The 24,088-nt window shown below is 42.7% G+C and overlaps 1 protein-coding gene and 1 long non-coding RNA gene across 4 annotated transcripts in view; one reads left to right on the top strand and one right to left on the bottom strand.

Annotated features, from left to right (window-relative positions):
* Nucleotides 1-24,088, top strand: part of LOC308661544 (histone-arginine methyltransferase CARM1-like) — a gene marked incomplete at its 3' end in the record, with an annotated part of 61,634 nt that overhangs the window by 21,684 nt on the left and 15,862 nt on the right. For all 3 annotated transcript variants that reach the window (XM_081316511.1, XM_081316513.1, XM_081316512.1), the window contains exons 3-7: nucleotides 503-609; nucleotides 923-1,027; nucleotides 5,528-5,638; nucleotides 11,989-12,166; nucleotides 14,063-14,153. In XM_081316511.1, the coding sequence (XP_081172637.1) occupies nucleotides 503-609; nucleotides 923-1,027; nucleotides 5,528-5,638; nucleotides 11,989-12,166; nucleotides 14,063-14,153 (592 nt within the window). The remainder of the gene's footprint in view (nucleotides 1-502; nucleotides 610-922; nucleotides 1,028-5,527; nucleotides 5,639-11,988; nucleotides 12,167-14,062; nucleotides 14,154-24,088) is intronic.
* The window catches only part of LOC308661545, a 43,014-nt gene continuing 19,492 nt past the window's right edge, over nucleotides 567-24,088 (bottom strand). Inside the window, exon 3 of the long non-coding RNA XR_014024965.1 lies at nucleotides 567-678. This is a non-coding gene — a long non-coding RNA (uncharacterized lncRNA). The remainder of the gene's footprint in view (nucleotides 679-24,088) is intronic.

The following is a 24,088-nucleotide window of genomic DNA, read 5'->3' as shown; positions in this document are numbered from 1 at the left end:
TAAAAATTGAAATAGTTGAATATTTTAATGGAAAACATGGCTTCTAGCTGCAATGATTGTTGCTCCTCCCGTTAGTGCCTGGAGTAGATAATCTGCTTCCTCCTAGGCCAGGGGTAGCAACCTTGGCTCTTTTATGACTTGTGGACTTCAACTCCCATGCTGCCTCAGGAATTCTGGGAGTTGAAGTCCACAAGTCATAAAAGAGCCAAGGTTGCCTACACCAGGCCTAGGCCCTCTTACGGTTTTTGAGCTGTGCAAAAATGTGGCAAAATGCTATTTCATTAATTGAAACCAGCAGTTAAGCGATTTTTAAGGGTGGAATTGTGTAGAAAAGAGCGGACAATATAATTTCTATCTACAGCTATTTTACTGGAATTTAGAATTATATTTTGTGCAGAATAAAGATCAACATGGTAATAATTCAGTTACGTTTGCATTGCCTGCCTGCTTTGGTTTTTGAATGTAATGCCCATGTGGTCTAACTTTATTCTTTCTTTTTCAGAATATAACATGTTTTCAAATGCCTTGAAAAGCTGTAGGAAGATAAATAAGGAACATTCTGTATTCAGTCAGAGAACGGAAGACTCCTCTGCAGCTCAGTATTTTCAGGTAGACAGCTGTTGTTTTCGTAATCCTACTAGCAATATATTCAGTATTTCCCAGGGGGATTAAGATAACCTGTTGCAGAAAAAAAAGAACATCCTTGTAACAACATAAAAGACTAACACATGCTATAAGATTATGCCATAGTAATTTTTTTTATAAAGTATTCAGTGGCTATGACTTTTTCATCACCAATATTTCCCAGATTTATTGCAATTTAGGGCACTATCTTGGGTTTCTGCAGGAAAGACTTTATTCTTATTTTGTACATTGCTATGGGCAAATCGTAGCAACTACATTTCTCCTCTTTTCTTTCTAGTTTTATGGATGCTTATCTCAACAACAGAATATGATGCAGGATTTTGTAAGGACGGCTACATATCACAGAGCAATACTTCAGAATCATACAGATTTTAAAGATAAGGTAAGCCTTATTTTTCTGCTCAGTTTCAAATATCCATACCTATTTTCTTACAAAGTTGGCTATAACATTAGATCGACCAGATGACTGATGGAGCTGATTGGATCCAGAAGGAGCTTGGCATTGTTGCAGAAGATCTGCAAAGCAGTGGGCCCAAAACCTTGATGAAATGGAAGAGTGGCTGCAACCTCTGTGCCCTGGAACTCTCCATGGTTTATGCATGAGCGAAGGCAGATGAAGAGGATGAAGAGATGCCTAGGGCACTGCTAGTGAATGACAAAAAGTGGATGCTCAAGCACAAGCTAGAGCCACTCTTAAGAGCCTTTTGCATGGTGATAAGGACCACACTTTTATTGTGTCTGCAGATAGCTGCCCAGCTGCCCTGTTTTGGGTTACCTAGTCCCTCCTTGGAGGGAGCAATTCTGCGATTCACCTGCAGGCTGACTAGGAAATGTGTAGCACATTTGGTGCGGCTGCCTCAGGCTGCCTGAGTGATTCTGTGCATGTCCTGTCCCAGTCCCTGGAGGCTTTAGGGGCCTGAATTCATCACAGTGACATTTGGCTCAATCCTAGCAAATCTGAACGGTTTCGGGCATTTGGGCCTTCCAGTCTCCACGTTATTCCATCTTTAGTTCTGGGTGGAGTGGCCCTGTCTCAGAGGATGCCAGTGCACAATCTGGGGGGGGGGGGCACTTGGATTCCTGACTGTTGCTGTAAAAGGAGATGGCAGCTGTGGCTAAGAGGGTGTTTGCACATCTTTGCATTGTGTACCAGTTGTGCTCATTCCTGGACCAGAAGGCTTTGCTCGTTGTCACTTATGTCCTCTTGACTTTTCCAAGTACCCAGTATGAACTACTGGAACATGCTTTGCATTATGGGGGGGGGTGTCCTTGAAGAGCATTCTGAAGCTTCAGCTGGTGCAGAATGCAACTGAATCAGTAGTAAACGGTGTCAGGTGCTCAACACATGTAACATCACTGCTTTGTGGGCTGCATTGGTTGCCAGTGTGTTTCCGAGTGCAATTCAAGGTGCTGGTTGTCACGTTAAAGCCCTTCTTGGCTTGGGACCAGGTTATCCGAGGGACCAATTTCTCTCAGTTGTTTCTGCCCATCTGATTCAGTCTAGCTGGATGGGCACGCTCCAGGACCTGTGAGCCAAGGATTATTGGCTGGTGGGGACTGGGAGGCATGCCTTGCCTGCTGTAGTGCCTGCCCTCAAGGACATTCTCCCTCCAGAGACTAGGGTGGCACCAACCCTGCTTCATCACACCTTGAAGACTTGGTTATGTGGCCAGGCCTGGGGTCCTAGGTGTGTGAAGGGTCCCATTTTCTGGTCATTTTAACATCTGGACATTCCTGTCATTTAATATTAACAACATAATTTTTCTTGATTGCTGTATGTACTTATTTCTTGTATTGCATTTTTAATTGGTTTAAACACCACTTAGCTAGTTCTTTTCAGCTTTATTGTTAAGGCTATACATTTGTCCAGGAGAAACAAAGTGACATTGCCTTGTATTTTTTTTTTACACAAAAGAGTTCCTGACCTCTTAGAAAACGTCCATACCCATAATAGCTAAATTTGTGTCTGTACATTAAATCAGTCAGAGCTGTGAGATCCTTGCCATGGCGCACTGATCTGAGACTTTTTTCATTATAGAAACGTTGTGTCCCTCCTGCCTTCTACTGTTTTGCCTTTTCCATCTTTCTCTGATTTCAAACAGAGACATTGAATTGTTGCTTAGCTAGAATGGCTCTGAAGCAAATATACCTCCTACCTTCAGTCTGGCATTACTCTGCTCTCGGCTTTTATATGATATTGGGGAAGCATAACTAGTTTATATACAATTTTTGAAATGCATCTGAATATTTTCAATCTGTCTTTTTGTTGCTAAGATGTTTCGTGGGCCAGCACCCTTCACAATAAAGTAAAGGTAATATCCACCAGTAAAATATAATTTTAAAAAATGGTGGAGAATCTTCAGAACTTTCAACATTGCTGGTCCTAACTCTCACGAAGCCTGCAGCCAGTGTGTGTATAACTGGGGAAGTTATCCAAGAGATGAGAATCAGCCATAAACTGCAACATTTTGAAATTGTTCAACAGATGTACTATAAATTATTATTCAAACACAATCTGGTAAAAGTGTTGGAGGAGCCAAGCTTCATAAATCTGTATAACATACCGTATATACTTGAGTATAAGCCGAATTTTTCAGCCCACTTTTTGGGCTGAAAAATCCACTTCGGCTTATACTCCAGTGAACAAAAAAAAAAGAACTTCCACCCCCCAGTTTGGAGAGCTGCTGCTTTCATCAAACATGGATGAAGGCAGCAGCTCTCCAAACGGGCGGCGGCGGTTTGGAGAGCTGCGCGCGCAGCTCCGCCGCCACCTCTGCAAGCCTCCGCTGAGAGAATGGGGCGGTGGAAGCTTGCCACCCATTTTCTCGGCGAAGACTTCTTTCGGGGGATGCAGCCTCTGTCACCCCCTTCTCTCAGCTGCCCAGGCAGCTGAGAGAAGGGGGCAGCAGAGGCTGGATCCCCCAAAAGAAGTCTTCGCCGAGAAAATGGGCGCTGAGACGAGAGAATGAGGCGTTGGAGCGCTCCAACGCCTCATTCTCTCGCTTAGCGGAGACTTCTTTCGGGGGCGGCAGAGGCTGGATCCCCCGAAAGAAGTCTTCGCCGAGAAAATGGGTGCTGAGACGCCTCATTCTCTCGTCTCAGCGCCCATTTTCTCGGCGAAGACTTCTTTCGGGGGATGCAGCCTCTGCCGCCCCCTTCTCTCAGCTGCCCAGGCACCTGAGAGAAAGGGGCGGCAGAGGCTGCATCCCCTGAAAGAAGTCTCCGCTGAGCGAGAGAATGAGGCGTCGGAGCGCTCCGCTGAGAGAATGGGGTGGTGGAGGCTTGCCGCCCATTCTCTCGGCAGAGACTTCTTTCGCGAGATCCAGCCTCTGCCGTGCTGCACCGAGAGAACAGCAAGCCACCCCATTCTCTCGGCGGAGCACTCCACCGCCCCATTCTCTCAGCGGCTTGCCACCCCGTTCTCTCATCTCAGCAGAGACGTCTTTCGGGGGATCCAGCCTCCAGCTGCTGCATTTCCCAGCCTCGGCTTATACTCGAGTCAATAACTTTTTCCAGTTTTTTTGGGGTGAAATTAGGGGTCTTGGCTTATACTCGAGTCGGCTTATACTCAAGTATATACGTAATTTGTAGTGGTCAGTAAACAATTTGGATGGAAGGATTTACTCAGTGGCAGCTAATACATTTTCTTACCTATGTGACTTCGCTTACACTTCTCAGTCCAAACAAAATCAGCTATGATATAAAAGCAGCACTCCATTAGAACGCAACCATCATTTATTTAAATATAATGTTTATTATATTATATAGAGAGACTATAACAACACAATATTTAAATATAATAAGTTTAATAGCAAAGCTAGGATTAAATCTAAGACCTGTACTATTAGCGATAGCGTTATAGCATTACTACAGTTCTCTTTATTTAGCATGTCGAAACAGTAAAGCATGTTTGCATTTATTTCCTCAAAATTATGCTGATTAGAGCAATGGAAGGATGTAAATTAAGGCATGGAGATAGGCAGGAAAAATTCAGTAAATATAGTGACCCACGAAAGAGTCAGGATTCTAATACAGCACAGCAGACCTAGGAAGCATGAATGTGGGTAATAAACTGGTAAAAATCTATTTATTTATTTTGAGAGTTAAAGAGACTAATTAAAGAATGAATTTATTAGCTGCCCAGAGTCACTGGGAGTCAGGAGGTATACAGATACATCCATTCATACATAAATGTGTAGTATAGTCTAACTTCGTTTCTTTTCTGGGTCGGAGTGTGGCAAATACTGCCCAGCTGAACACAATTTTTTGTAGTTGTATAAACACTGTATAGGGAGTTCTGTGATTTCACCGCTTTTGCTAAGTAGATTCTTAAAAGAAATAATAAAAAAACATGCTTCCATTTTTGCTTTTTGACTTTAGCAGTGTATTTAAAGGAATAAAATGCTTTGAAAAGAATTGGCAAGATCTACCTGTGTTAAGTTAATAATCTTGCAGCGTATGATCTTACTTCTTTTTCATGCTTACACTAATGCTTCTGCTAGGAAATACAACAGCAAGAATAACTATTGAATTCCCTCAGAGAAAATAAATTACAATTTATTTGTAGTTTCTCCACATTAATCATACTAAGAGCCTGTGATTTCGAGTCTTATTCACTTTTTTGTACTATAATTAATAAAAATATGCAAAGAATTATGTTACGAATTTGATGCAATATCTCAATTTCACGAAGAAAACCTTAGCATTGTTTTAGTTAGAAGATCTCGAAGATTGACAATATCATATATAGTATTTATAAATATTTGATAGCATTGATTGGCAGGAGGGTTTTTATACTTTCTGAATCTGCTGATAAGATCTAAAATATAAATAAAGCCTTATTCAGTGACATGTTCATCCTCATCCATTTTTCTGTTTCAAGGTGGTCCTTGATGTTGGATGCGGATCAGGTATTCTTTCATTTTTCGCTGTGCAAGCTGGTGCTAGAAAAGTCTATGCTGTTGAAGCTAGCTCGGTGGCTAAATATGCCGAGGTGAGTATGTTAATGGGATGAACTACTGCATTAGTTGGCTTTGCTGCGCGTGCAGGAAACAAAGTGTTTCTAGCTGAAATATAGGTGTTCAAACAGTTTAGGTTAATTTTATTTCAGTGTTTCATCAGGATCGTGTCTTGAAAGAGCATAATTCCTTCTGAAGCTACATGTTAAATAAAGTTGTTAACTTGTTCCCACTTAAGCAACTACAAACTAGCACATTTAGAGATCTGTGTGAAAGTAGGAAATTCATTAAACAACATTATATCTTGATGGTGGAGGCAGATTTAAGGGACTCACTATTCCTGCTAACAACTATAATGTATCCTTGCAATAGCTGCTTTATATTTGAGAAATAGGCCTATTCAGTATAATGCAAATGAGGCAGGAACCACTTCATTGGTAAATTAATAACAAGGAGTATGAATTGAATGTACTATTGAAATTTAAAGTAAAATACAACTTTTGATTGGAACTATCTTTATTGGCTACCATTCAATTATTATTTTTTCTATACTGAAATACTCTAAAACCTTTGGTAATTAAAACTCACCTCTTGTAAAAGGATTTAAACTAATTAGCAATTACAGTCAACCAAGAATATTGGGCATATTTCAGGGAAAAGCAAGTCCAGGTTTTTCCTGGAATTTCTCATGTCTCGCTTCAAATATTGTACAGTAATAGCTTGTGGAATGTGCAAGTTATGCTGATTTAGTCTGCAGTCTGGCCAAGATAGTGGAATTGAATTAGCATCACAGATCTGGACTACATAACTCAGAAAGTCTAATGAATTCAGTGGATATTGCTTCCTCTCTCTTTCTCTAATTCCACGGAGGTAGCTGGGTAATTTATGCAAAATTCTAAAGCTGTTTAGATTAATTCAATTGTAATGAAATCTGTATTATAATTAAGATTTTGTGACCATTTCAGCAATATAGTAAGCATATCACAAACAATATTCATTTGAATGTAGTAGATATAGTGACTGGCCAAGCATACTACCCCATTGACTTGCTCCAGTCAACATAACATTCACAGCCAATTTCCAGAATGGAAACATTTATCAAGCAGGTGAGTTAACACTTGCCTACAGAACAGCAGTGGCTGGAAATGTGTGTAGTCAAAGGAGAGAAATTCAGACTCAGCCAGGTAAGACAAAAAGGAATTTCCTAAGCAACTTCCTTCTCTAGAGAGAAAAAAAAAGATGGTTATTTTGAAATCCAAGCTGTGAAAGCGAAAGGGAGAGAACTTTGTGAAAGAGAACACCAAACAAATGCAGTGGGGAGTGTTAGCCAAATATGGCATTTCAGGAGGCTGACATAAGTGGAGTTTAACATCTTTACTGAGCCTCAAAAGTAAGTTTTGGTATTGTCAGCCCTCCCTAGTGAATCAGACAGGAAAAATGATGAGCAATTCTACTTTATTGTAAGAATACATTAACAGATTCTTGGAAAGTTAAATGTACAGACTTCTCACTGTCACGTTTAACCATCTGATCAATTGGGGTGGCAGCTTTGCTTACGGCACATATGTCAAGTGTGTACTGGTATTGTCCTGGTTTAGCAACTGGCTTGCTTAGCACCTGTTCATACTTAATGATGGTGATGAAAAAGTAACTTTGCAGCCAATCCTTGCATTTAGACCTTTGTAGTTCTGCAAAGCAAAGCAAAGTGGAAGTAAGATTCTAAGCATAGTTACAGTTTCACTGCTCTCCTCAACGACCAAGTTGCAGGCCCAAATGCTGATTGCTCATTTAGCGGTTGCTAAATGAGGACTGCCTGTACTAGAGCTATGATAGGTGGCACAATAGAATATTTTTTCCACTTTTTTCAATCTTGTTTTTCTTTGATTTGACAGTATAAATTGTGGGAATCCCTATAAGTCCCACATGTTGGTATTAAGAGGTAAAGTGTCACCTAGAGCAGGGGTAGGCAACCTTGGCTCTTTTATGATTTGTGGACTTCAACTCCCAGAATTCAGGAATTCTGGGAGTTGAAGTCCACAAGTCATAAAAGAACCAAGGCTGCCTACCCTTGGCCTAGAGCATAGCCTAAGCAGAAAACTGGTGGCCACTGTTAAACTACCAAGCAGTTGTTCCAAAGCAGGAAGGTAGGCCAGGAGAGTAGAGAGTCTCTGGGAGAGGAAACTGGAAACCCCCCATCATTCACCCTATGGACTCAGCCCTTACCAGTATGCTAGAATATTGCAAATAATTAGCTTACCTAATTCACCTATCTGGCTTTCAGATCTTTCTTGCATGACTTTGTTCTTGAATTACAGTTGCAAGAAACATTCTTTACTTCATCTCAAATAAATGCTGCCAAATGGTGCATTTTTTTAAAAAAAAAAGTATTAATGGATCTTTTCCCAGTCTGTTTTTCTTCCTATAGTATGGGACTACAGATCTGTTTCACAGAGCCTAAATTATAAGGATATATGATAGCATGCCTTGGGATATGAGGCCAGAGAAAGTTGGATAGCAGGCTAAAAGATGTACTTTTAAATTTGATATCAAAATAAATCCCACTGAACCTGCTTAGGTTCTATTTACAGAACTAACTGAATTGCTGCATAATTGGAGTAGACTTTTTCAATACTGTGCCCCCAGGTTTAGCTGGGAGCATGTTCTACAGAAATAATAACGAGATGTTTTCAAATCGCTGTGTCTAGAATTTGGATTTAAATTACTTTTGCAAAGTCTGTGAAATAAAGCGATGTTAAGATGGAGGAGTTTCGTGGAGGGCACTTGTACAAACAGAGCAAGGGAGCAACCAGCATAAGGAAAATGTTCTGTAAAGTATATGGGAGAGGTCAACTACTGATGGGATCATTGGAAATAAAGAATTAGTCCTTGAGGAATACAGAAACATTTGGCACACAAGGCTGGTGAAAGAGAGGTCTTTCTGGGAGTTTTGGCAACGGGGTTCCTTTTGAACAGAGGCCCAAAGAGAAGCTCACTCTTCCAGATGCTTGCTGCATATGCCTCCAGGCAAGGTTTTCTATTTAATGAATCAAATCAAGGTTTTCTATTTAAAGAATCATGTTTTGGGAAAGACGGTTAGATCTGTACTGGTCCAAGAAATTTCCTCTTTCTTTAATATGTCTGTGTTCCTCTTTCTTCAACATTTATCCTAAGTGGGGTTAATATTATTATTAAAAAGATAAATAAAAACATTGATAGTAAGCATTAAAACTCATTGTTTTGATTCACTTTTAATTAAAGCATTTTAAATTATTTGAAAAGCCAAGAGAATCAATGACATTTCTGGCTGATGCCTAAAAGCCACAGATCATGCCTATCTGGATAAACTTTGGACTCCTGCTAGGAAAATCCTGTTAGAGTTTCCTTTCCATGAATAACATGGATGCTTAAAAAAACCTTTTGAGGATAACCTCAGTAGATATAGAGAATGGTACAGGCATTATTTTGTAGACCAGAAGTCCCCAACCTTTTGGGCACCATGTACCGGTTCCGTGGAGAGAGGTTTTTCCAGATCAGAGGGTGCATGGTTTTGTGTGCTGCCTGCGTCCCACGGATGGGGCTTTGCTTGTTTGTGCGGACCGGTTGCTGGCATGCCGTGGACTGGTACTGGTCCACGGACTGGGGGTTGGGGACCCTTGTTTTAGACAACTGTGTCCTACATTGAGCAGGGCAGCCTTCTTCAACTTGGCCTCATCTAGAAGTTTTGGATTTGGCAACTGCAAGAATTTGCAGGAGTCATTCCATGTTTGGAGAACATTAATGGATAGCAAGCACCAGGAGCTGAATTTATATAAATAATGAATCTATTTTAATATTGATAAAATATAATCTCCCCAGTGACTAGAACTGGTTAGTCATGCAACATCTACAAGTCTTCATATTGCACATAACAGTGTACCAGAGCATGAATTATAAAATTGTCTGCCAGAGGAAGGGAAACTGGGTTAACAAATTTGTATAACAATTAGAGAAAAGATGAGTGGAAAAAGGTCCTCTTCATTATTGATGGTTTTAAGAGTGCACAATTTATGTGTTTTATATCCTGTTTGGGAATTCGGCCATGAATAAAAAGTAGAGAAATAGGAACACAAGTTTATCTACGGTATACCTATTTTGATTGCGCCTATTGGTTCTGTACAAAGTATTAGCTTTATAAGCTCTCCTCCATCCCTTCCTTAAATGGCCAACTGGTTGTAAATGTAAGCTGGTTACCAACTACCCAAAAATGAGGTCACATGTCCAAGGGCCACCAGACCAATGATCATTAAATGGCTAGTCATAAGTCGAAGACTATCTTTATTGTTACATATAGTCTGCCTTGTTTTGTTCCCTAATCTCTTAACATATGAACATGAATGGCTTACTTAAGGGTTAATGAATCAAATAACCCAATCCCATTCCCCCAGCCCTCATTTTTAGACTTGAGCAAAAATTGACAGTCTAACCTCTTTTGTATTAATCAGAGTTTGCAGCCAATTTTTGAAACTCAAAGGTTAGACTCTTAGGCTCCCAAGCTTTAGATTCCAGCTGCTCTGTGATGTGAATCTGCTTTGAAATAACATCATTGTTAAATTTTGAAGTCTCTGCTACTGTTTCTTGTCATCCAAGTTCCAAGTGCTGGGATAGTATGTCAGAAGCTTGACTGGACACCAGGTTTTTGTTTTTGTTGTTGTTAGCTGCGAAGTCGTGTCCGACCCATCGCGACCCTATGGACAACATTCCTCCAGGCCTTCCTGTCCTCTACCATCTTCTGGAGTCCATTTAAGCTCACGGCTACTGCTTCAGTGACTCCATCCAGCCACCTCATTCTCTGTCGTCCCCTTCTTCTATTGCCCTCGATCTTTTCCAGCATTAGGCTTTTGTTTTTAATGGTTATGTTTTTAATAGTTTTTATATGTTATGTTTTTTTAAAAAATTCTTCACTGGGAGCCGCCCAGAGTTTGCTATAAGATGGGTGGTTGTATAAATGTTTTAAATAAATAAATAAATTCTGTTGACTGATAATTCAGTTTGACCTCAGATACTGCTGCCTTACTAAATTAATGTGAAAAGAATTACAAGACAAAATTGAGTCAGCTCAGAGATTGGGGCATCATGAATTCACAATAAGATTAAGACTGTTATATAGAACTATGAACACATGTCAGTATAAAAATTCTGACTTTGGAGAATAGCTGGGATATTTAAAATTATAAGACTTGTGCATCCTTGATATTAGGATAATTTTATGTTCTTAAGGAAAAGCAGAAACCTTTACTTATTTAATAACTTGATCCATTATAGAAAAAAAGATCTATCACACTTTATAAAAGCTTGGAACTGTGTCTTGCTTTCTACTAATCTGCTCACTTTAACCATGAAGTTATTTTTTAAATAATATTTTCAACCAATTAGACTATTTCAAGATTAGTTTCACAGCAACTATATTATTTATTTGTTGGATTAAAGTATAGCATTTCTGAGAATCTTAAGAGCCACGGTTGTAAAGATTAGAGTAAAATTATCTACTTTGACCCTTTAGAATTACAATTAACAAAATATGCAGATAACCTTATTAGGTCCTATTCAATAAACTGTCTTTTCATTCGTATCCTAACTCTGCCATATCCATAGACAAATCTTTCACTAGCCTGTTGCACAAAGTGCTTTCAGTATAAGAATTTGGCAGTAAAATGATTTCTTATTACAATACAGCTTCTGAGAACTACTTAGGAAACAGAGCAAATATTTCCATAAATTTATACACTGTAGCAACAGAAGGCAAGAACTCTTTAGATTAATACAGTAGCTTCGCTTTCTTCCAACAACTGTGATTAGGTAAAGGAAAGAAACTTCCAGGATTTATAACTGAATCATACTGGCCTTCTGCAGATTTACTAAAAAGATGGAACATAAAGGTTAATAAACACAAATAAAAATCAAACTGCAGTGATTCTATCTTTCATTCAGTGAAAGTCTATTCCTAGGGAATTGTTATATATGAGATTTTGTTGCCTTCTCTTTATTCTCCTTGTTTATATTTTATGTTAATTTTCTTAAAGGTTATTTAAGATTATTTTAATTGTTCATTTTATTGTACACTGCCCAGAGTCACGTCAATGAGATGGGTAGCTACATAAATTTGATAATAAATATCTTAACTAATTTAACTTTGATTCTGACTTACTTAACAAACTGAGCATACAGTACGGAATGCAAAAACTTGTATTATTTGTATCACTTTTTCGAGAAATGAATTTCATAAAAAAAATAAGTGAAGACACCTGGCTAGAGTTCAATTAATCCACAAAATTAATATTACATTAACTTATCTGGGAATCAGCAAAGCTAATACATATATTTATTCTACTATTTCATTACTTTACAGATTTTAGTCCAGAGTAACAATGTGGGTGATAAGATCAGTGTTCTCTCAGGAAAAATTGAGGAAATCACTCTACCCGAAAGGGTGGATGTTATAGTTTCTGAGCCAATGGGTTACATGCTGTTCAACGAAAGGATGCTGGAAAGTTACCTTCATTCCAAAAAATGGCTGAAATCCAGTGGTGAGTCTATACATTTATAGGTTCTGAGGGTCTGCATCTCACAGACAGAAGCATAGGTTTATGAAATGTAGCCACTAGCAAGACAGATGGCTTGTTTCCTTTTAGCACACAGTACTACATATTAGGGACGCGGTGGCTCAGTGGGTTAGGACGCTGAGCTTGTTGATCAGAAGGTCGGCAGTTTGGCGGGTCGAATCCCGAGTGCCGCATAACAGAGTGAGCGCCTGTTACTCGTCCCAGCTTCTGCCAACCTAGCAGTTCGAAAGCACGTAAAAATGCAAGTAGAAAAATAGGGACCACTACGGTGGGAAGGTAACAGTGTTCTGTGCGACTTTGGCGTCTAGTCATGCCGGCCACATGACCACGGAGACGTCCTCGGACAAGCGCTGGCTCTTCGGCTTTGAAACGGAGATGAGCACCGGCCCCTAGAGTCGGAAATGACTAGCACGCATGTGCGGGGGAACCTTAACTTATTACATATTAATTGCTTTTTTCCTCAAGTTATCTTGATGCAGCCAATAGATTAAATGATTCTATCTTGCCCAGCAGCCTTGTCCCTTGGTTTACAGACTAGATTAAAATCTTAAGTCAAGAAAGGGGATCTCCCAGTCTCCTTCTGCCCTGGTAACATCAAAATATGGATCAACAGGAAGTAGAGGGAATTTTTTTTTAAAATCCTTGTGTAATACAAGCAAGCTTTATCAATAAAGCACTGCTTTAGAGAATGTGTGGGTTGAGTGCAGTGTAGAAAATCAACTTGTGTAGGGTGTTTTTCTGCTTTTTCTAACCTAGGAACCACAACTTTTAAGCTACATTTTAAAGTGAATGTTTGGTTTGGCCTAATTTAAATGTTTCCTTTCTGTGGTTCTTGTTACTAAAATTTAAGTCCTATTTCAATAGCAATGTGCTAATGATATTTTTTCCTCATTTGTAGAACAAAGAGGGACAATAAGGATATATTTCTCCCTATATTATTTAATCCTAAGAATTGCCTTTATATTGTAATATTGCTAAATGGAAACAACTTACTCTGAACAAAACTGAGTTCAGTGATTTGCTTCAGACTAAAGAGTTTTAGAATTTTAGTGTATAATCAATATCTTTTTGAAAGTAGCATTAACAATACTTTGCCCATCAAGCTACAAAAATGAATCAATTGTCTTCCTAGCTAACAGTCATTAATTTAAAAGATATATGTTTTCTTTTAAATGTCCTGTCTTTCCTCTATGTGCTAGTTCTCTATATTGTTAAGCTATTAAACAAGTTACCTATTGAAACGCTTTCATCTGGTCATTCCCAAATGTTGAATTAAGCTTTTATTTATGTGAAAGATGACTGATAGGCAGTATAAGTCTGTAATGTGGTCATAATTCAGTGTTACATTGCATTGAAATAGTCATATGGTTTGTACAATGCTTTGTGGTCATTTGATATTCCTTAATATTCTATTCTTTAATACTGACAATGTCTAACATTATCTACAAAGAATCCCTGAAAAAGTTGATGATTGAGTAGTAATAATTATTTATTATAAGTTATATTTTGAATCTTCAGTTTAAGAAATATAATCTCATTTTTCCAATAGTGGTGGATGAACTTGCTTTTAAGAATTTTATTTAAATATCTAATTGTTAATGTGTTAAAAATATGAACACTTTATCAGTTTGTGTCAGTAAGGTAGCATTATCATCTTAAGTGTTCTCTTGTTGTCAGTAGATTTACTAAAATGTGACCAAAAATTACAGCAAAAAATAATACCTGTTGTTAATTTACAAAAAAAAATATGGATGGGATGGATAGTAAATGATGCCTCTTGGATATTTCCACTAAAAAACTTTTTAAGAACTACATAGAAGATTTGAAGTTTGCTACTGTATATTATCTTTTGTTCACCAGGAATGATGTTTCCAACATTTAGTGACATTCATTTGGCTCCTTTTTCCGATGAACAACTCTACATGGAACACTACTCCAGAGCCAATTTTTGGTAATAATTGTTTCACTTTTTTCACACACAAAAGTGTTTTGCTTGGCAATTTAACAGGAATTTTCAAATGAAACAGCTTCTCGGAACCTTAAAGCAGTGGTGAATTATAGATGTCTATAAAGTAACCGCAAAATATTTATTTTGTTGGTCTGCAATTGTAGCACTTAGAGCTGATTCTTAGGGCCATTGTTGTATTTATTTGTATAGTCCTACAAACGTGTTTTCAAGGCTTTGAGAAGTTACCGTCATACTATTTGTACCGCAATTACAATACCATGCAATGATTTAGTAATTTAATGCCTGGGTCACATTGCTACTCCCCATTTGGTGCCTTCTTAGTTATAGGCAATACATTCTTAGGAAAGAAGTGATTATATGTAGTGAGAGTATCACTTGCAAGCAAACTGGTAATAATAACATAAAATGGTGCTCACAGCAAAGAACTAGAGGAGATTAAGGAAAGCATTTAATGGCAGCACTTAGGCAAGGTTAATACAGTATTGATTGAGTCACAGTACAAAAATCAAACAAATAAAAAGTACGAGGAAAAATTACAACAGGCCATGGTAGTAATACTACTGAAATAAAAATATTGTGGCAGGCATTAATCAGGAACAAGTATACAGTAATCCAATCACATGTTTTGGAACAGTGAAGTTGGGTTTGAAGATTAAATCTTCTCGTTATGGGGCTTTAGCTAAGGTCATGTTAGAAATTGAATGAATGTTGTCCCTTCATTGCCCTTTCCAACAAAAACTACACTGCTTGATGAAGAATTTTCCTTAAAGTAGGTCAGTATCAAAGGGTGATGAACGTAGCAAAATCTAAGAATGAAACTAGACAATAGGAGAGAGAGAGAGAGAGAGAGAGAGAGAGAGAGAGAGAGAGAGCGCACCTGTGTCCTATAATTGCTTCACTTCTGATATCTTATCACATTTAAGTTGAATTCAGATTTTATCCCCTGGAGCATGTTCTCATCACTCCAGCTTATTACAAAGTGAGGAATACTTTAGTTGGAGTTTTATATTGCTTGCATCATCTATGTTTTGGCTAAAATAATTCAGTATGATTCCCTTTGGAGACACCACAATGAAGAAATGAATGTGTTTGGATTACATTTTAATGTACACATATTTACTTTGCACCATAGGCCAGCTTTCATTTTAAAGAACTCTTTATCACCAACCACCATTGCCTTCCCACTCCCTGTAGAGGAACACCAGGCCTGGAATCTGCTCCCCCCAGCTCTTTAAATAAAATGCAACAGAAAGATACAGTACAGTAGTGCCTTAAGGATGATGCAGCACCAATTGGTAGCTATCACTTCAGTTTTGGGAAATCACCAATAAAAGCATATGGCATAAAATGAAAGCATGAATGAAGGAGGGCACTGCTTGAATGTAACAATGTGCAGAGAATAGGTAAAATGTTCTTTGAATAAATGTGGCAATCCAGAGGTTGATGATGTTGATGATGAACATCAGTTGGGTAATGAAATGTCTGCAAGAAAATAAAAAGCTCAGAGAGCACCAAGAACCCCTCATTTCAACCCTGAGCTATAAATATTCTCCTTTATTGATTCCAATGGTTTCTTAAATCATTCGGGATCAGCCACTGTTTGGCAGAACTGAAACTATTGTAATTCTGAGTTTTTCTCTGCTTTAAGCTAGATCAAAGATATTGTGGGATATGAAACTATATAAAGAGTTTAAATAAATAAATAGCAAAAATTACACAGATTTTGGTAAGGCACAAAGGGTTTTAATGCATTCGGATTGTTAGGAGGAAGAAGGCGTATTAGACAATTTGTGATTTTTCCCCCCACATATTATTGCACTAGTATAATCACCATGCTGGTTGACTAACTCAGGTCATTGATCAGTGCTGTTGACATAGAGTGGTTTGCCTGAAATGCCAATAACTGAACTTGAGACCCTCTGCCCTCACAGCATATGAGATATTGTTCAAAGAGAGTTTGCAAAAACAAAACAAGATATAGAATATTTTGCTTATGGTCAAGATGACCCTCTGTACTTCATGAAAATGGTTCTGGAATATAAGAACTCCTTAGACAGTAGATGCAGTTACCATGTGGGCCATCTGAACATGGTATGCTTAGGATAATGTACTGTATTTGAAGAATAGCAGCCAACTGAATCCAAATAGCTGATAGTTATGAAATGTTATCATGGATTCCAGCTGAGGGAAAGGAGTGTGGCATTTTGCACATTCCTTCACAATGTTCGTCTTGCCATTTACAAGGTCAAGATAGGCTTGTGTGGACCTACTTTGGAATTTATATTTTTCTTTTGTGTCTCTTGCTTTCTTGCACTGAAAAGCAAACATTCCCCTCTCCACTATCACTACTGTGAATTATCACAAGTTTCCGTGTGTTGTGTGTTGTTGCTACGTGACTAGTCTTGCATTGTGGAGGTTGCCTAAGTTATAAAATGATGTTCTTTTACAACACAACAAAATGAACATTTTTTTCTCTGTTCTGCTTTTTCTTACTGTTGCAATGGAAAGGAATGGCCACATACAAAGCCAATTATATACAATTACACACAATATTTATAGAAACAGAAGTATTGAAACACCTGCAAAATAATTTATTCTAAATTGGGAATCTTGACAAGACTTTCTAAATTTTCCTTAATTATTTGGTGTTCTTTTTAATAATACACAGACAGATGTCTGCAATGCATTTTAAGATGGATTTTGTTAGGCACTTGTTTACTTTAGGAGTCACTTAATAGCTCATTAAAAAGATGTAATTAAGGACCCCATGATAATTCATGATGTGTAGAGAAAATTATTTATAGGATCTTCTCTTTGCACTTCCTTTTAAGTTGTCTCCTATTGCTTCCACAAATATAATAAGTAGCCTTCTGATGTAGCTCTTACAAATATAAATATAAATGTTAAAAACTAAAAATTGCAAAATAATAAAATAGATAACAGTCCCATAGCTACACTCTATGCAGGAAAATAAAAAGGGTAATTATCTGGAGTTGTAAGAATACAGTAATGTGCTTGCTAAGCAGAAATCCTTTTAGAGAGTATTTTACAGCTTGAGATACATAGGTTTGGTGACAAAATGGGAAATTAAGAACAGGGTTATGGAATGGAAATATGCACTGGGGGAAAGTATATAGACACTTCCCTCTTACCATCTTGATGGTGCAGTTCAGATCTAGGACACAACCCCACCCCTAGCCAGTTGTATGACACCACCACTGCGGACTACAAATATGCCTATATGCCACAGCTCCTTTTACCTTGAAGGGAGAAATGCCATTTCAGCAAATGCAGCTTCAAAAATTTTCATGTATTACAGCGTATTACAGACTTTGTTGTTTCTCTGGGCCTTGTGTGTGTGTGTGTGTGTGTGTGTGTGTGTGTGTGTGTTTATGGGTATATGCAAAATTTATTTATTTTATTGTCACATTTATGCAGTGTATATTGGAGGTAAAGGCCCTTTGAGAGCTGTATGCAACGAAATCTCCTGCATACTGATCAGTGTACATTTAAAGTGACAATAAAGTTATTATTCTATTCTATTCTATTCTATTCTATTCTATTCTATTCTATTCTATTCTATTCTATTCTATTCTATTCTATTCTATTCTATTCTATTCTATTCTATTCTATTCTAATTTCCAGGAACAGTCTGTTCTCACTATGTTCCATTATTAATCAGAACTGTGAAAAACGAAATGGCTATCAATTCTCTGATTTCTATATAGCACTTGCAAATAGAGGGACATGGCCATACTCATAGTGTCATTATGCCTAAATAGAACTGCAAACAGCCTGAATCCATCTTGGGTACATTTTAAACTGTTTGGGAAGGATTAAGAGATGGAAGGCTGGTCATCTGGAATTCTGGATTATCTCTTGGAACTTCTGAGGATGAATTGGGAGATGATATTCCTTCCACTGTATTCTTTGCATTGCTATGAGTTTTTTATCCTGGGACCCACTCAAATTGTATTGTACACACAATGAAACATTTATTTTACAACATTTGGCTAATCTATAAAGCTAAACAAGGTTGTCTCTGTTTAATACCTATATAAGAGAACATGTGGGAAAACCAGGATTTTAGGATAGATTAGGAATTTAGAATACATTCTGGAAGAATGTAATGTCAAACTCTTCCCATACTTTTGCCAAGAAAGTGGCACTTAACAGATCTATGAAATCACCAGAAATTCAATTTGAGGATTTTAACTTTATCTATTAGGATCCCTCTAAGGTCTGTCGCTGAAATATATAAATATAAAAGCTTAACTTGAATATTATCATCTGATCCTTCAAAATTGGCTCAAACTATTCTTTTTAATCACTTTATTTATAGTTCTATAAATAGAAAGAGAACTATAACTATAGAACTATAGTTATAGTTCTCTTGTAAAAGTAAATATGTTGTGGCCTTTCTGTTTTTTAAGGTAGTAAACATAATCTAGTTCTACAGGCTGTTTTGTTTTCTTGCCTAGATGTAATTTTTGTGTTGGAGAAAACTTGCACATCTTATGTGCTGTTTTTACAATGTTATCTGACTTTTAGTTTGATTTACCGTATATACTTGAGTATAAGCCGAATTTTTCAGCCCACTTTTTGGGCTGAAAAAATCCACTTCGGCTTATGCTCCAGTGAACAAAAAAAAAGAACTTACCGAGGACTTGCGCGTGGCCGAGGCTTCGGTGCTTCCGGGATCGCGCGCACCTCTCCCAAGCCGCCGCCGTCCGGAGACCTGCCGAAGTTTGGGGAGGTTTGGGGAGGTGCGCGCGCACCTCCCCAAACCTCCCCAAACGTCGGCAGGTCTCCGGACCTCCGCGCCCTGCCTGCCTGCTTCTTTCCGCTGCCTGGCTGCCCTACGATGTAACCCGCTTCATGATAGAGTGCGACGCCTGCAAGGACTGGTTTCATGGCAGGTAACACAAAGCGGTCATTCTCGCCTTTCCCTCCCCCCCTCGCCCGCCCGCTCGCTTTTTTTTTCCTCTCAAGCATCACTGGACTGGGCCAGGGAAATCAGAGAGAAGCTGGGCGTGCAGCGTCACGGCGAAGGCTGGAAGCCTCGCCCAGCTAGAGACAGAGAGGAAGGAGGGAGGGAGGGAGGGAGGGCGCGCGCAGGCAGAGAGGGTTTGGTCAGGGTGGCGGCGGCGGCGGCGGCGGCGGACACGGGGAGCTGAGGCGCCGTCCGGTAGGTAGAGGCCGTTATGGGAAGGAGGCGGGAGAAGGGACGTGTGGGGGAAGTACGGGGGCCATGTAAACGGAGTACGTGCGGCGCCGCGCGGGTCTGATAGAACTGGGCCGGCAACGGGTGCTTGTGAAGCGGCTGAGGGCTGGCTAGGAAGGGGGCGGCAGCGGCGGCGCTGGCGTTTTGCGGGTGGGACAAGGCTCTCGAGAGAGAACATGGTGGAGGCGGAACCGACCCCGCCACTCCCTGCAGGGGAGAGAAGCCGGGCAAGCGCTGCTCCAGTCCTCGCTCTTCTTCCCTCTCCCGATTTTGCCTTCCTCTCCAAGATGAGTTCGAGCGGTAGGGGAAAGTTAGAGCCCCTTTCTGAGGCCGCCCCTTACTTGGGATTGTTGGGCGAGAAGGCGACGTGGGCATGGAGGAGGAAGTAAGTCGCGCTTTACTCGTCACTGCGGGGCGGGGAGAAAAAAAGTTCTTGCCGGCCGGACTTGGATGGCGGCAGCGGCATCAGCTGGGAGCCGCAGCCCCGCCTAGTCCGGCTGAGCTGAACCAGCTCAACACAAAGCGATCGGGCCTTTCCTCCCCCCCCTTTCCCTCCCCCCTCCCGCTCTAGGGCAGAGATCCCCTTCCTATCGCTCGGGGCCTTTCGTCTCTTTGGCTCGCCAGGGCTGGAGCGGCGAGAGCGAGCGGCAGAGGAGAGATGGTGGGCTTTCCTTTCCTTCCCTTTCCTTTCCTTTCCTTTCCTTTCCTTTCCTTTCCTTTCCTTTCCTTTCCTTTCCTTTCCTTTCCTTTCCTTTCCTTTCCTTTCCTTTCCTTTCCTTTCCTTCCCTTCCCTTCCCTTCCCTTTCCGTTAGAGAGCTACCTTCGTGATTACAATGTGGAGTGGCCGACTGAGGCTGAAAGCACATTAGGTAGCACTTGAGACATGCAGGCAAATCCTGCTAAAGGGCTTTCCCCCCCCCACTGGATCCGCGCTCCGCAAGCCTCTGCCGCCGGCGGAGGCTGGATCCGCGCTCCGCAAGCCTCTGCCGGCGGCAGGGCGCGGATCCAGCCGGCAGCAGAGGCTTGCGGAGCGCGGATCCACCCTCCGCCGGCATGCAGGCAAATCCTGCTAAAGGGCTTTTCCCCCCCACTGGATCCGTGCTCCGCAAGCCTCTGCCGCCGGCTGGATCCGCGCCCTGCCGCCGGCAGAGGCTTGCGGAGCACGGATCCAGCCTCCGCCGGCGGCAGAGGCTTGCGGAGCGCGGATCCAGTGGGGGGGAAAAGCCCTTTAGCAGGATTTGCCTGCATGCCGGCGGAGGCTGGATCCGCGCTCCGCAAGCCTCTGCCGGCGGCAGGGCGCGGATCCAGCCGGCGGCAGAGGCTTGTGGAGCATGGATCCAGCCTCCGCCGGCGGCAGAGGCTTGCGGAGCGCGGATCCAGCCTCCGCCGGCATGCAGGCAAATCCTGCTAAAGGGCTTTTCCCCCCCCACTGGATCCGCGCTCCGCAAGCCTCTGCCGCCGGCGGAGGCTGGATCCGCGCTCCGCAAGCCTCTGCCGGCGGCAGAGGCTTGCGGGGCGCGGATCCAGCCGGCGTCAGAGGCTTGTGGAGCACGGATCCAGCCTCCGCCGGCGGCAGAGGCTTGCGGAGCGCGGATCCAGCCTCCGCCGGCGGCAGAGGCTTGCGGGGCGCGGATCCAGCCGGCGGCAGAGGCTTGTGGAGCGCGGATCCAGCCTCCGCCGGCGGCAGAGGCTTGCGGAGCGCGGATCCAGCCGCCGGCGACAGAGGCTCGATCCGCCGTTCTGCAAGCCTCCGCCGCCGGTTAATACCCTGTATTCAGCTCTGGGAAGTGGGGGGAAGGGGGAGAGAGGGGGAGTTTGGGAGGAGGGGGAGGGGGAGCTCCACGGTGCAAAAATAAAGCCCTGCCGCTCTTCGCGTTGCTTGCCCGACTGGCTGTCACGGGACCGCACGGATCGCCTCGCTCCCACCGGCAGCTGATTCCTTCGAGTTTGGTCTCGAGCGATTTTGCATTTTCTCCAGTGCTGAAAGCCACTCGGCAGATCCCAGCCTCGGCTTATACTTGAGTCAAGAACTTTTTCCAGTTTTTGGGGGTAAAATTAGGGGTCTCGGCTTATATTCGAGTCGGCTTATACTCAAGTATATACGGTACTTAAAAGTAAAACAATATGGTTACTCTGATTCTGGAATACTAAGTTTATCTATATTTTTATCTTAAACTTGGTTTCTTATAGAAGAACTAACTCCATTTAAATTACTTTCCATTTAACTGTGCAATGCTAAGCATGTGGTTCAAAATTAGCAGTAGCTTTCATTGTGATAAGTGTGCTTTTAACAGATATTCCCTGGGGTCTCATTTGTATTAATGAATGTGTACTTCTTTCTCTCATAGTAACATGTCATCTTCCAATGAAAATGGTTTTCTGATTGTTGTTACTTTCTAAAATTGTTCAGTATGTGATGATAACTTGATGAGGTTTTAGAATTTCTGAATATTGGATTTTGCTACGCTCAATCCTGGAAACACTTCTGCATAAACATTAGTACTTGTAGCAGTGCTTTATGTGGTAAAAAAAGGTTTGGCATGTGAGAATGACATACCTTTGTTGATATGACGTATTGATCAAGATCAATGAAGTCTTTATAGAAAACTTTAATAATAGAAGACTAAATGAAGATACCAAACTCTGTCAAGTAAAGATTTGAAAGAGAAGACAACATAAATATGCTGAGACATAATTGAAGAACACTTTAATTCACCCTTGCCTAACTTGGTATCCTCCAGATGTGTTGGTCCCTTATTCTAATCATCTCCTGCAGACAACAACTAGGAAAAGGCTGCTCAAATTAATATGCAATTATCATATAGTAATATCTTCCACTTACACCACCTGGATCCAGGTACCGTATATACTTGAGTATAAACCGACTCGAGTATAAGCCGAGACCCCCAATTTCACCCCCAAAAACTGGGAAAAGTTGTTGACTCGAGTATAAGCCGATCCGCCGTTCTGCAAGCCTCCGCCGCCGGCGGAGGCTGGATCCGCGCTCTGCAAGCCTCCGCCGCTGGCGGAGGCTGGATCCGCGCTCTGCAAGCCTCTGCCGCCAGCAGAGGCTCGATCCGCCATTTTGCAAGCCTGAATACACAGGAATACCCTGTGTGGCCGCGGCTCTCGGGGAAGCCCTGGCTGTCCGCTTCCTCGCTCCACGCTGCCATTCGGGGCCCGCGCGTTCCCCGGGCAAATCGCGGCGCCCAGCAGGCGAGGAAACACGCCCGTTCCAGTCGCCCCCCCTTCCCTCAGGAGACGCGAAGCAAGTGACCGCCCGGAGCTTACCGAGGACTTGCGCGCGGCCGAGGCTTCGGTGCTTCCAGGATCGCGCGCACCTCTCCTAAGCCGCCGCCGTCCGGAGACCTGCCGAAGTTTGGGGAGGTTTGGGGAGGTGCGCGCGCACCTCCCCAAACCTCCCCAAACGTCGGCAGGTCTCCGTTCCTCCGCGCAGACCTGCCGACGTTTGGGGAGGTTTGGGCGCCTCCCCAAACCTCCCCAAACGTCGGCAGGTCTCCGTTCCTCCTGCCGACGTTTGGGGAGGTTTGGGCGCCTCCCCAAACCTCCCCAGGTCTCCGTTCCTCCGCGCAGACCTGCCGACGTTTGGGGAGGTTTGGGCGCCTCCCCAAACCTCCCCAAACGTCGGCAGGTCTCCGTTCCTCCTGCCGACGTTTGGGGAGGTTTGGGCACCTCCCCAAACCTCCCCAGGTCTCCGTTCCTCCGTGCAGACCTGCCGACGTTTGGGGAGGTTTGGGCGCCTCCCCAAACCTCCCCAGGTCTCCGTTCCTCCTGCCGATGTTTGGGGAGGTTTGGGCGCCTCCCCAAACCTCCCCAGGTCTCCGTTCCTCCGCGCAGACCTGCCGACGTTTGGGGAGGTTTGGGCGCCTCCCCAAACCTCCCCAGTTCTCCGTTCCTCCTGCCGACGTTTGGGGAGGTTTGGGCACCTCCCCAAACCTCCCCAGGTCTCCGTTCCTCCGCGCAGACCTGCTGACGTTTGGGGAGGTTTGGGCGCCTCCCCAAACCTCCCCAGGTCTCCGTTCCTCCTGCCGATGTTTGGGGAGGTTTGGGCGCCTCCCCAAACCTCCCCAGGTCTCCGTTCCTCCGCGCAGACCTGCCGACGTTTGGGGAGGTTTGGGCGCCTCCCCAAACCTCCCCAAACGTCGGCAGGTCTCCGTTCCTCCTGCCGACGTTTGGGGAGGTTTGGGCACCTCCCCAAACCTCCCCAGGTCTCCGTTCCTCCGCGCAGACCTGCCGACGTTTGGGGAGGTTTGGGCGCCTCCCCAAACCTCCCCAGGTCTCCGTTCCTCCTGCCGACGTTTGGGGAGCTTTGGGCGCCTCCCCAAACCTCCCCAGGTCTCCGTTCCTCCGCGCAGACCTGCCGACGTTTGGGGAGGTTTGGGCGCCTCCCCAAACCTCCCCAGGTCTCCGTTCCTCCTGCCGACGTTTGGGGAGGTTTGGGCGCCTCCCCAAACCTCCCCAAACGTCGGCAGGTCTCCGTTCCTCCTGCCGACGTTTGGGGAGGTTTGGGCACCTCCCCAAACCTCCCCAGGTCTCCGTTCCTCCGCGCAGACCTGCCGACGTTTGGGGAGGTTTGGGTGCCTCCCCAAACCTCCCCAGGTCTCCGTTCCTCCTGCCGACGTTTGGGGAGGTTTGGGCGCCTCCCCAAACCTCCCCAAACGTCGGCAGGTCT

Source organism: Vipera berus, assembly GCF_964194415.1.
Source record: "Vipera berus genome assembly, chromosome: 2".
NCBI lineage: Eukaryota > Metazoa > Chordata > Lepidosauria > Squamata > Viperidae > Vipera > Vipera berus.
Note: the sequence above shows the minus strand (reverse complement) of the source record. Positions and strands in the feature narration are given on the sequence as shown.